Source organism: Lentinus tigrinus (genome assembly GCF_003813185.1).
Source record: "Lentinus tigrinus ALCF2SS1-7 unplaced genomic scaffold L226scaffold_26, whole genome shotgun sequence".
NCBI classification, from domain to species: Eukaryota; Fungi; Basidiomycota; class Agaricomycetes; order Polyporales; family Polyporaceae; genus Lentinus; species Lentinus tigrinus.
The window spans coordinates 201436-213253 of NW_027137935.1; the positions used below are offsets into that span (position 1 = coordinate 201436).

The 11818-nt window shown below is 55.6% G+C and overlaps 6 protein-coding genes across 6 annotated transcripts; 4 read left to right on the top strand and 2 right to left on the bottom strand.

Annotated features, from left to right (window-relative positions):
- Positions 1-245: 245 nt before the first annotated feature.
- Positions 246-980, bottom strand: L226DRAFT_573567 (mitochondrial import inner membrane translocase subunit TIM22; the record flags this gene model as incomplete). The annotated part of the gene is made up of 4 exons (XM_067684873.1): positions 246-255; positions 310-470; positions 538-734; positions 806-980. 4 exons carry the CDS (start codon positions 978-980, stop codon positions 246-248), a joined length of 543 nt encoding a protein of 180 aa, XP_067532468.1.
- A 65-nt stretch (positions 981-1045) lies between these two features.
- Positions 1046-2549, top strand: L226DRAFT_537645 (leucine carboxyl methyltransferase). The gene is made up of 6 exons (XM_067681355.1): positions 1046-1079; positions 1138-1533; positions 1595-1730; positions 1780-2084; positions 2137-2285; positions 2336-2549. Exons 2-6 carry the CDS (start codon positions 1225-1227, stop codon positions 2493-2495), a joined length of 1059 nt encoding a protein of 352 aa, XP_067532469.1. The 5' UTR covers positions 1046-1079; positions 1138-1224; the 3' UTR covers positions 2496-2549.
- A 74-nt stretch (positions 2550-2623) lies between these two features.
- On the bottom strand, positions 2624-3534 carry L226DRAFT_573569 (uncharacterized protein; the record flags this gene model as incomplete). Its single annotated transcript, XM_067684874.1, has 2 exons — positions 2624-2669; positions 2729-3534. The coding sequence occupies 2 exons, from the start codon at positions 3532-3534 to the stop codon at positions 2624-2626; spliced, it is 852 nt and encodes a 283-aa protein (XP_067532470.1).
- Positions 3535-3617: 83 nt separating this feature from the next.
- L226DRAFT_512489 (dynactin subunit P25) lies at positions 3618-5070 on the top strand. The gene is made up of 5 exons (XM_067678341.1): positions 3618-3701; positions 3769-3953; positions 4429-4567; positions 4623-4725; positions 4785-5070. Exons 1-5 carry the CDS (start codon positions 3657-3659, stop codon positions 4883-4885), a joined length of 573 nt encoding a protein of 190 aa, XP_067532471.1. The 5' UTR covers positions 3618-3656; the 3' UTR covers positions 4886-5070.
- Positions 5071-5150: 80 nt separating this feature from the next.
- Positions 5151-9310, top strand: L226DRAFT_512491 (uncharacterized protein). Its single transcript, XM_067678342.1, has 19 exons — positions 5151-5382; positions 5510-5699; positions 5755-5789; positions 5840-6259; positions 6316-6371; positions 6427-6609; positions 6673-7136; positions 7190-7444; positions 7497-7504; positions 7562-7576; positions 7632-7775; positions 7836-7997; positions 8051-8085; positions 8141-8156; positions 8207-8358; positions 8407-8453; positions 8506-8560; positions 8614-8669; positions 8725-9310. The coding sequence occupies exons 1-19, from the start codon at positions 5282-5284 to the stop codon at positions 9157-9159; spliced, it is 2829 nt and encodes a 942-aa protein (XP_067532472.1). The 5' UTR covers positions 5151-5281; the 3' UTR covers positions 9160-9310.
- Positions 9311-9926: 616 nt separating this feature from the next.
- Positions 9927-11755, top strand: L226DRAFT_573572 (uncharacterized protein; the record flags this gene model as incomplete). Its single annotated transcript, XM_067684875.1, has 4 exons — positions 9927-10229; positions 10304-11438; positions 11496-11680; positions 11739-11755. Coding segments are annotated over 4 exons (1640 nt in total), but the record flags the coding sequence as incomplete, so codon positions are not given.
- Between the last annotated feature and the right edge of the window lie 63 nt (positions 11756-11818).

An 11818-nucleotide genomic window follows, 5' to 3' on the forward strand; every position in this document is an offset into this window, starting at 1 on the left:
GAGTGTGCAATGATGGAGGCTCGATGAGGACCTGAAATGCACAGTCTGTTATGCTATAATGCATCTAGACTTGAGGGTAAGCCAGTATCGAATGAACTTCTCTGCAAATTGGAGCACGGACACAGTCAAGCCACACTTGATGAACGGGACGCGGGAAGCCTCGTAATGAGGAGGGGTGTATATCCATTAGTATGTATCGTAAGTCTACGGGCAATAAGTTACGTGTGGTGTCGTATGTCGATGTGTCAGTCCTCGCTGCAACAGACGTCATCGGAATCGAGCAATCGGCGCAAGAACAGGACGACTCACTCAGCAGTTTCTCGTCTGAGAAAGAGGTCGATGGCAGCTGAGAAGGCGGCGAACGCAAGGCCACCGCCCACGACCGCTTTTGGTCCCGCATTCCGTGCGAGGATACCACCAGCAACGAAGCCGGCCGCTACCGGATTGACCATATCGTTCTTAGCGCGATACTGAACGGAACGCACCACCTAGAGTCAGCACAACGCGCGACTGCCACCGGACGCAAGCAGGACTCACCGACTCGAAGACGCACTCGATGCCCGCGAACAGCGCGCCGACCTTGCCGAAGCCCTTCCCGCTCCGCCACATGCCCCTTCCCATCTCCTTCGCGATTTCCCGGGCCTTCTGCTGCGTGCTCAGGTTCTGTCGGAGCAAAGGGTCCTCATATGCGAACGAGGAGCTCATGAGGGAAAAGAACGAGCCGATGACGAAACCTAGCCAAACGGAATGCCTTCTAGGTGTGTGTCCCAGGATGCCTCGAGGATCACGAAGGGTATGGACGCACCTCCCCCGCCGGCGATGACCGTCTTTGCTATGCATGACTCCATGCCCACGGACATCCACCGCTCGTACTTCTTCGCCTGGAAGTAGGCATCGCGCTCTTCCTCCGTAATCCCTGGTGGTAGTGGTTCCTTCCCCGCTGGGAATATGGGCGCGGTCATAGGCAAGTTCAAGGCCATGGCGGACTAGACGTAGACTAGATGGGACCTGGGTGGTGGTGGCAAGAGCGAGGAACCAGAACAGCGAAGTCGACAAACTGCACGTTAGTGCGCGCTGACGTAAGTTACATTCATAAACTTGAGCAAGTAACAATATTTTAATCAGCTGGAAGGCCAGTAACAAACGCATCTAATTGGGTCTGATTAGTACTAGTTCGGACGCTTGGCCTGGCCGTTCGACGACACTACTCTGCCTTTGACCATCATGTTCCCGCCTCGACAACGACTGCCGGAGGGCGACGCTGCTATACGCGCAACCGACTCAGATGCTGCTCTTGCAAGACTGTCTGCTGTTCACAAAGGGTACCTAACGGATCCGTACATCACGCCTTTCGTCTCGCGACCACACCTCCAGCATCCTCGACCGCCCCTCATCAACATTGGAACGTACGTCCGATCGGAGGCGTTGGACGAGCTCGTGGACGGCTGGCTAGCCCTGTGTGAGGCGGAGGGAACCAAGTGCCAGATTGTGAGCATGGGCGCGGGGAGCGATACGCGGTTCTGGCGGCTCGCGGTGCGTGGGCAATCGTGAGGTTCAGGATGTGTATATCGTTGACCGGTCGCAACTCAGGCAGACGGGCCATAGGAAGGACCTGTTGGCGAAGTACATCGAACTCGACTTTGCGGAGATCACTACGAAGAAGGCGATGGCTATCCGCAAGCACCGGGAGCTGAGCGCGATACTTGGAAAGCCTGAGGATGTTTCGTTGGGTAAGCATCTACGGATAATCTGTGGACTCAATCTCATTTTATGTTCCAGCGAACGGAGGCACCACACTGCACTCACCGGTCTATCATCTGCTTGCTGCCGACCTACGCAAGCCGCCTGCCGAATCCCTCGCACCTCTCCTAGCGTCCCCGACTGATCCGCTCCTCTCGCCGTCCCTGCCCACTCTGCTCTTGTTCGAATGTGTCTTGGTATACATGAGTCCGGAAGCGTCACAGAATGTCTTGCAGTGGTTCACGGACTACTTCACCGCCGGTTCGGGCGTCCTGGGATGCATCATCTACGAGATGTTCGGCCTGGAAGACTCGTTCGGGAGAGTCATGGTGAACAACCTCAAGGTGCGCATTACCCCTGATTTGCGAGGAGACACAGAGATTGACTTGAGCCAAGGCGCGAAGTGTCACATTACCTGGAGCTAAGCCGTATCCCAACTTCGACACCCTGCCAAATCGCTTCCTCCAACACGGATGGGAGATTGCTCGAGCGCTGACCTTGAAGGACATTCGGAGGGAGTACATCAATCCCAGAGAACTCGAGAGGTACGTTTTGCATCTCCGCATAGGCGGACAGGCCTCATCTTGTTATACAGAATAGCACAACTGGAGATGCTGGACGAGATCGAGGAGCTGGAACTTGTGCTGGCGCACTATGCCATCACATGGGGTGCAAAGCTGCCCGCCAATTCTGGCCAACTGAAGGCACGATGGGCGGATTGGGGTCTCCGCCGAAAAGAGGCGGACGAACAGTGAGTGAAATGGCGCAGCAGTCCCGGTACAGTGTATATTATCCCAAGATGTATCATACTGGAAACGAATCAGAGTACGCGGCGACGAAGGTGGAATTACACATACCTCAAGAAGCATATTCTTCTCCTCTGTCACTGGATAGGCCGACTCAGTAATTCCTTATGCACGTTGAAGTATCTGGGTATGACGCGGTTCAATGTATCTGTCCGACGACTTATTGGGGAGAGGCAACTCACCGAACGACTTTGCCAATCTGTCGACATGTCCCTTCGCCGTTCTCATCCCAGCTCACCACCCACCTACCCAGCAGCTCCCCGGCCTTATTCCGCGTTTCCGCAATCGTCTCCTCCCTAGGGATGAGGCCCTCCGCACGCGCACTCTCCACCTCGGCCTCCGGGAGCTTGAATCCCTCCGCGAGCTCCCATGTTGCGAACGGCCTACTCGTCGGGACAAGGAAAGCCGTGTCGTACACGGTCGTCACGCGTTCGTGCCAGGCGAGCGTGTGGGTAGTCATCTCGATCGCGTTGCCGCTGCCTGCTGCCTGCGCACCCTCGGGTTGTAGCCAGCGGAGTGTGGAGACGTACGGACGGCCCGCCCACGCGACGATTGAAGTCGAGATGCCACTCGTGCCCATCGCTATGCCCGCAAGGGCGAACCGTGCCACGAGAGGGAGGCCCGAGCTCGTTTCGATGACGAATATGAAGGGTGAGAGCACGAAGGTGAGGGAGAGCGTGGACAGGGAGAAGATCTTCAGACGGCGGTAGGTGGTGGTGAGCGGACCATGATAGACCTGGTCTTCGGGCGCGACCTCGGCTGGTGCTGTCTGTGTTGCCTTGGGCGGGTTCACTTCCGACGCGGGGAGAGTGGGAGGGCTCTCCGTGGCCAAGCATCTTCGTAGTGAGAACGAGGGGCCATGGCGGGCAACGAGGCTAGGAATCGGCCTAGTGAGCGTTCCAAGACATCGCCTCGCAGTCAAAGCAGAGAGCTGGCACGGTCGTAGTCGCGAGGTGAGCGTAACAATGGGCGACCTCGAGAGCTTCATGGTGGGCAGAGCGAGAGACCGCGCGCTGTTGCCGCGCGTGGTCGACGCGTCCACCGATGCCGAACGCGCGCCTGCGCACCTTGTCCTCGACCGTGACCTCGCTCAGCTGAACACGCCTTGCCATGGATCTCCCAATATACTACACGCGTGCAGAGTACATCGAGACGGTAGGTGAATAGGTGGTTCCCGTTGTCGCTATGGGAAGGCAGGCTCACTGTATGCGCGTGCACTTAGGACACCGGGAACAAAGTCTCTCGTAGGGCGACCATCTCTGGTCCACAAAACATCATTCTCGGCGGAAAGACCATCATCGCAAGCGGTGCGATAATTCGAGGAGACCTGCGTAGGACGGGGCCTGGTCATGCAGTCGTGATCTCGCTTGGCCGGTATTGTCTCATTGGCGAGGGATGCGTTATGAGGTGAGTCCCGAGAATCAGTCTCTACAGACCCAGTTGTGGTTGCTTTTTTTTGCGTGGATGGCATGGGTGTTGAAGTAAAGTCAGTTCCAACACTCCTAACTTGCAGCGGCTCGCCGGAGTTCATGCTGAAGGTCAAAGCTGGGGGCGAGCGGGTCGTTACAGGATCCCCGGACCCACTTCTTTCATCCTCGTAGCGACTCGCTCTTTCAGTCCCAGTTCAGTTGCAGCGGCTATGGGTGACTCGGAAGACATTCCTATCTCCGTTATTCACAGTATCGGCTCTACCTCAGCGATGGTTGGATAGACGTCTTCCCCGAGCAGCGGTGCGGCCGCTTTCTCGTTTTCGAGTATGCCAAGCATTGCTCTCTCCGAGAAACTTCACATTATCTGTCGCTCGCAACTATGCGATGGCGTGGATGATCTTCTTGGATCCGGTCTGGACACGAAGCTGGCACTGACGCCGACTTCTCTGCAGGCCACCGTACAAGACGTACCGCGGAAACTTCAATTACTATCCTATGAAGATAGGAGACCACGTCCACATTGGTGCCAACTCCATCGTGGAGGCCGCCACCATCGGCAACCACGTCGAGATCGGCAAGAACTGTATCATTGTAAGCGTCAGCTCGTCGTTCGTATCCGCGGAACTCATGTCTCGCGTTTGTGCAGGGAAAGTTCACAATCATCAAGGATTGCGCGAAGATCGCTGATAACACCGTCATTCCTCCGAACACTGTCGTCCCTGCTCTGGCTCTGTTCGCTGGTTCTCCTGGTGCGCCCGCTTCCCCTTCAGTTCATGCCGTATCGGAATGCTATGTTCACGCTAATCAGGTCGATTCATCGAAGACCTTCCGGAATCCACCCCGGAAATGGTTGAAGCACAGACGAAGCAGTACTACACTCGCTTCCAACCACTTCCAGCCGAACGATAGCATGCACCACTTCCCCGTGATATACCCCACCCACGTTCGATACCCGCTCGTTAAAAGGCCGGCTTGCCGTCCCGTCGCTTTTTTACACTCATCCGCCGTGGTTCTCCTCGTTTCGTGAGCATAGAGCTTAGAAGCATGTATCCACTATGTAGTATCTATCTTAATGCAGCGTCCTAACATCCGCTCTGATCACTGAAACGAGAGAGGTGTTGAATATTTTGACGACCGCCGGTGCTCCAGCCTCCTAGACAGCCGCCCATGACCGCATTCTTAGCTTCGACCTTCATCTTCGCAAACTAGCTTCGAGTTCTCACCACCACATCTATAACGCCAATGCTGCATTTTTCAAGCTAACACCACGCCGACCGCCGTTGCTTGCGATCCCCCACAGAGGAAATGCCGTCTTTCCCCAATCGTGTTTCGTTGGGTCGGTTTGGAAACTTCAAATCCTACGTCCTCAGACATCTCAACTTCTATCGAATACATATCGTCTTCTTGTGAGTAGTCTCTCTGATCGTGCGTTGGCGGCGCAGCAGGCATTGGGACTGGGACCAGTGTGGCGGGAGGTGTTTGTCGGGGATGTTGGGCTGATGTTGAACGGCGCTGACGTCTGCGATCCGCCAGTACCTTCACGCCCCTCATATTCTCCGGGATTTTCTACGGCGCGAATGGAGAGTTCCCCGTATCCTACATAGACTGCCTCTTCAATTGTGTCAGTGCGATGACAGTCTGCGGTCTCGCGACCGTAGACTTGAGCAGCTTGACTGGCTTCCAGCAAGCGCTGCTGTTTGTCCAGATGTGCCTGGGAAGTCCGGTGAGTGGAAGCGATCCGTTCATACGCTATGTACGTCATATTGACGATCACCTAGGTTGTGGTCTCGTGGATGATGGTCTACATCCGAAGGTAAGATTGATCTGCGGTATGCGTTGCACCATCAAATGACACCCTTACAGGAGTTTCTTCGCCCGGAAGTTCCGGCGGATTGTGGAAGCAGAGCTCGCGCGGAGAGCAGCTCGAGAAACTCACATGCCCATAGACGTGAAGATAGAGCCGTGGTGGAGGAGAGCATGGAAGCTGCTGAGGTTACCTTGGAAAACCCGGCTGCGTTCTCTTGGTGATGTCCCTATACAAGAGGTCGGGCATCGTGGTCGCTACCAACTTCGTACAGACATGATCAGGCGGGTCGAAGGTGCCCCCAAGCTGGTAGACCCGAGCGGATGGATCAGCGAAGGCGTATCCGAGCAGCGAGGAGGGCATCCTGCGTCGCCTGACGGGAACATGAAGGAGAACGAGGGAGAGTCGAGCTCAAGAGCGAACACTGAGTCGACAGAGGTTGAGAAGCGGGAACGCTCGGGGACGCCTGAACCGGAACCGTACGTCTTATACGCCCACGCACGCCGATATTAACGCTGAGAAGCCCCATCTCCAGCCGCGAACCACAGCCCACGGAGACATCCCCACGCCCCGCCACGTCCCCAGTGATTAGTGAGTGGCTGCGCTTAATGATTGTCCAGTCTGTTTATGGCAATGTGTTGTCCAGATGCCACCCCCATTCTCCGCACGCAGACCATGAATAGACCGCAAAGAGGACCACAGATGGCCCGGACGCAGACCGTCGAATTTGCTGCAACTCCCCAAGCGATTGTTCCTGAGCGGCGATTTAGCCCTATTCCTCAAGTTCCTGGAGAGGACGAAGCAGCATACGAAATGCCGCGCGGGCGCAGTACGTCATCCGCCAACGGCGTAAACACCTCGTAACTGTAACTAAGTTCATCATGTCACCTAGGGTCCATGTCGCGTCCCACCATGTCGCGCCGAACGATGTCGCGACCAACGATGTCGCGTCCAACGATGTCACGTCCCACCGCTTCCCGTGGCAGAGCCACGTCCCCTCGGTCTGGCACGATCACGACGGCTGCGTCGCATTCGCATTCGCATCCTTCTAGGCGTACAATGCACAGGGGATTTGGTGGATTCCCCATGCCTCACGAGCTGCTGTCGAGGCTATTTGGGCGTGCATTTCCTCAGCTGGAACGCAAGCTCACACGCACTATTACCATCCCACGAACACGGACGATCGCTTCGGAACATGGGACTGTGGCTCCGGGTGCACGGGCGGTCCCATACATCTCTTTCGAAGCTGTGGTTGGTCGCAACTCCGTGTTCCAGGCCCTGACCCGTGAACAGCTCGAAGAGCTCGGAGGAGTCGAGTACCGCGCGCTGACGGCGTTGCTCTGGATTGTGGCTGCCGTAAGTCCCGTATGCGCAAGTGAATCATCTCGTGCTGATGCATTTCCCTGCAGTACCATATAGGATTGCAACTGGTGGCATTCATCGTGATCGCACCCTACATGTCCATCCCAAGGTGGCACAGCGATTTCATCCCCCCTGCGCTGCATAGGGCTGTGCCTTCTACCTGGTTCTCTGCGTTCCAGGTGGTCTCGTCATACACGAATACCGGCACGTCTCTCGTCGACACTTCTATGGTTCCGTTCCAAACAGCATACCCTATGATCGTCTTTATGATAATTTTGATATTGGCCGGCAACACTGCATTCGTACGTCCACCTTGCCTATCACATGCTTCATATACTGACTCTGCGTCTCCAGCCCGTACTGTGAGTTCTTCCCTCCTCCCACCAGTTAGCCGTACTGAGCCTCTTCTGGGCACCAAGATTACGATTCGAAATGTGAGCTATCCCGATGCCTCTTGTAGACGCGTTCCGCTCACGCTACCGCCCGTAGATGGATCCTCTCGAAACTTGTACCAAGACACTCTCGTATCAACGAGACCTTGCATTTCCTCCTAGATCATCCACGACGTTGTTTCATATACCTGTTCCCCTCGCATCAGACATGGTTCCTACTGACTGTGCTGTTCGCTCTAAAGTGAGTAGCTCCCTCTTCAGTGCATTGTGCGTAGCAGGCCTGAACGCTGCTTTCATCCAGTTTCACAGATTGGTTCTTCTTCCTCGTTCTGGACATAGGCAATCCCGCAATGACTTCCATACCTGTCGGGGTGCGGTTCATCATCGGCCTCTTGCAGGCCACTGCTGTTCGCGCCGCCGGCTTCGGTACTGTAGCGTTGTCGTCTCTAGCTCCCGCGGTGAAGTGCGTAAATCCATATCCCTTCGTGACGTGCCAAACTCTAACTCGTCGCACAGAGTTCTGTATGTCCTCATGATGTACATCAGCGTATGTGAGTACACAGGATTACATGTAGCGTCTTCTTTCCGTGCTGATTGGTATCGTAGATCCCATCGCTATGAGGTGAGGACTTTTCACATGATATATGGTGTAGTCGCCTCATAAGTATTCAGTGTACGGTCAACGAACGTGTACGAGGAGAAGTCTCTCGGGGTGTTCATGGATGATGACGAATCCGAAGAGGAGGTCTTCAATACGTCCGGAAACCGCGCTACTGTATGGGGAAGATATCTCGCGATGCATGCTCGGAAGCAGCTCTCTTTCGGTATGTTATGTCGCTATGGGTAGTCGGATTGTACTGACAGAGTGCTAGACATGTGGTGGCTTGGACTTGCGCTGTTCTTGGTCTGCATTATAGAGGTGCGTCTCAGGTGGTACATTCGTGCCTCAGATTTTCCTGACGTTGCCTCAGAAAGACGGCCTCGATGACGAAGCCAACTGCACATGGTTCAACATATTCACTATCCGTACGTACATGCTCGTGCCATACCCCAGCCCTTCATCCTGACATGCTCTCCAGTCTTCGAGCTCGTTTCTGCATATGGCACGGTCGGCCTCAGCCTCGGTGTCCCCTACGTGAGCGCATACGTCCATCTCTTCGCCGTGATCATCGTTCTAAATCACCTTACAGGCAAACTACTCCTTTTCCGGCGCTCTTCGTCCGCTGTCCAAACTCATCATATGTGCGGTCATGTTGCGTGGTCGTCATCGCGGCCTGCCTGTCGCGATCGATCGTGCAGTGATGCTCCCATACGAGTTCAAGGAAGGCCTCCAGGACGGCCGCGGCATGGAAACCGACGAGTTCGGAGACTACATCTTTTCGGAGTCGGATTCGTCCGGCGACGATGGTTCCGAACACAGCCTCGACGATCTCAGCACTCGCTCGAGAAGGAATAGCACCATGCAGAGCCCGCCAGGCGTCTCCGGCCAAGAGGGCTCGCCCACGCGCGGACGAGATACCGCCCCGGGGACAGGCATAATCCATGCAGGGACGGTGCGCAGAGTAGAGGAACAAACTAACGAAATCGTGGACCAGAACCTCCATAACGGTGCAATCATGACATAGACTGAGGCATGAACTTATACGTGCCTCCCACTAGCTTAATCTCGGACTCGAACTCCTGGCATGTCTTACGAACATCTGTAGGTCATCTATCGTTATTGTATCGCCATCTACTACCGGCCTCGTTTGCAATCACATTATAAGCCTCCTGGTCGTTGTGTCGTCTTCAATGGCGCCCTCCCAAGTACCGCCGTTGAGAACTTCTGCACTCCTGCAGAGGCTAGCGGCACTTCCTTGTGGGGTGTTAGGTATGCATATTTCGCGTCTGGGAGCCCATGAACTCTTCTTGCGTATCGCCCACCTATCTGGCCTGTCAGGTAGCCATCCGTTCATTCCCGCAGCGTGCGGTACTTAATGGCATTTCGTGAAATCGATAGTGAACATAATATGAATGTGCCGTGCGAGCTCGCACAGAGCCAACAACGGGCTCAGCTTTCAACACAGCGTACAGCTAAGAAGAGACTAAGGATTCGGAAGGACTGCGTGAACTCGAGGCGTGCGGTGGTCCGTGGCAAGTGCAACCGTGGGGTCTGGCACGCGCCCACGTGCACGGCACGCGTACGAGCGTCTATACCACAGGTTCACTTTGTCCTAACCACCACCGTCGCCGTCACCGCACTTGCGTCAGCATCCTCATTGTGCCTCGATCCGTACGACAATACGCTTTGGCTGGGCATATAAGATCTCAACCTGAGCGTCAATCCGTAAGTCTCCCTCCTCCCCATCCACCACTGTCCTTGCTGAACCCTCTATCATCCGCTCTTCCCGCCATGCCGCCTCCACCATCGACCCCGCCGCGACAACCCAACCAAGCAGGAACCAGCAAAGCCAGTCCGGTCAACAAAAGCTCTCTCTTTCAATCTTGCTTCAACTATATCGGTCGACCACCCGCTGCCCAGATTCAGGATCAACAGCGACTCTGCATGGAGAAGAAGATTTCCGTTGTGGACCTCGACTACTTCTTGGGTAAATACGTCCCGCCCCCGCCCGGGGCAATTAAGGAGCCAACGGCGAAACTTTCGACTCTAAAGTGGGATGGTCCTCTCCGGCCTGAGGTTAAGGAGGCGAAGGCGGTACGTGATCCTGTTCGGGCATGCATGGCGGTTGCTGGTGGTTTTTGGGTGGTCGCTCACAGTATGAACAACAGGTGAAGGCCTTCAACTCTTGGATCGCGGGGTCCTACGATGCGGACAACCTCGAGCAATCGAAGTCGTTCGAAGCGGGCTACAAGGTGGTTGTGACGGCTAGCGGGACCGACCCAGACGATAAGACCAAGCAGCGGGCCGATCTCGCTTTGTACCCCTCTTATGCGGCTCCGGAAGAGGGAGAAGAGCCCAACTGGTCTGCGGTCGAGGTCTTCATCGAATGCAAACCTGAGTCGACCCAGGACGATCCCTTCGACGAAGACGACAAAGAGAAGCTGTTCGTGCCTCAGTCATCCGGGCGGCGCAGACGAAATCTCGGGCAGATCATGTCGTACGCTTCCACCATCTTCCAATCCCAACACCGCAAGCATCAGTTCTCCGTCGTTCTGTTTGGGGAGATGGCACGGATCATTCACTGGGACCGTTCGGGCGTCGTCACTACAAAGAAGTTCAACTACCGTCAAGAGCCTATCAAGCTCGGCCGGTTCTTCTGGCGCCTTTGCCATATGTCGGCGGCTCAGCGCGGCCATGACACCACTGTGAAAGAGATACACACGCACACCGTCGAGTACGAGTTGATGATACATCGCGCGGAGAAACCCATAATCGACGAGGCTACCGGAATCGAGCTCGGGAAACACGCGCGTCTTCTCTTCGCCGAGTCACTCAAGAACGCGAAAATGTACTACAAGATCAAAGTGCCCGACGTCGGGGGCGAGCGGTCCTTCCTTGTCGGCGCTCCCCACTTCCTCTCAACTGAACTGGCTGGCCGCGGCACCCGCGGATACGTCGCTATCGACTGTTCTCACCCGGAGGGGCCGTTCGTCTACCTCAAGGACGCGTGGCGGGTTGACCACGAAGATATCGAGCCCGAGGGGAACGTCTTGAAGTACCTGAACGATGGGGAGAAGATCGAGGGGGTCCCCACGCTCGTTTGTCATGGCGACATCAAGGATCGCATGGGTGACCAGGTGACTGACTCGCACGTGGTGTGGAAGATGAACCATCCGGACAGGGAGGAATGTCCATTGAAGGTGCACCGTCACTACCGCATCGTCGTCAAGGAGGTCGGCCTATCCATGAGTTGTTTCCGGAACGCGAAGGAATTGGTCTTCCTCATTGCTTCCTGCATCAAAGGTACGCTTTACTGCGTTGATCTTTGTTCCGTCACTCACTGTACGCTCTTCCCATTAGCTCACGGTCGAGCCTGGAAGAAAGGTGTAATCCACCGCGATGTGAGCGCAGGTAACGTCCTCATCTGCATCAAGGAGGAAATCGTCGATGGTCGACTCGTTCAGACGCGCACTGGTATGCTCACCGACTGGGAGTTGTCGAAACGCAGAAACGCGCCTGATACCGCACGACAGCCGGATCGCACCGTACGTGGTTCTGCCGATTGCCGATTGGAATTTCTGAGGCTAACCCAAGATTCTGCAGGGAACTTGGGAGTTCATGTCCGTCTACATCCTCAACAACAAGGACATGGCGCCGCAGCTCCCAGACGAACTGGAGGCATT

Coding starts and splice junctions, on each gene's coding strand:
- L226DRAFT_537645 (XM_067681355.1), top strand. CDS start 1,225: ATGTTCCCGCCTCGACAACGACTGCCGGAGGGCGACGCTGCTATACGC. Junction 1,534..1,594: donor CGCGGTTCTGGCGGCTCGCG/GTGCGTGGGCAA, acceptor CAACTCAGGCAG/ACGGGCCATAGGAAGGACCT. Junction 2,085..2,136: donor TCATGGTGAACAACCTCAAG/GTGCGCATTACC, acceptor ACTTGAGCCAAG/GCGCGAAGTGTCACATTACC.
- L226DRAFT_512489 (XM_067678341.1), top strand. CDS start 3,657: ATGGATCTCCCAATATACTACACGCGTGCAGAGTACATCGAGACG. Junction 3,702..3,768: donor GTGCAGAGTACATCGAGACG/GTAGGTGAATAG, acceptor GCGTGCACTTAG/GACACCGGGAACAAAGTCTC. Junction 4,568..4,622: donor TCGGCAAGAACTGTATCATT/GTAAGCGTCAGC, acceptor GCGTTTGTGCAG/GGAAAGTTCACAATCATCAA.
- L226DRAFT_512491 (XM_067678342.1), top strand. CDS start 5,282: ATGCCGTCTTTCCCCAATCGTGTTTCGTTGGGTCGGTTTGGAAACTTC. Junction 7,776..7,835: donor ACTGTGCTGTTCGCTCTAAA/GTGAGTAGCTCC, acceptor GCTTTCATCCAG/TTTCACAGATTGGTTCTTCT. Junction 7,998..8,050: donor TCTCTAGCTCCCGCGGTGAA/GTGCGTAAATCC, acceptor CTCGTCGCACAG/AGTTCTGTATGTCCTCATGA.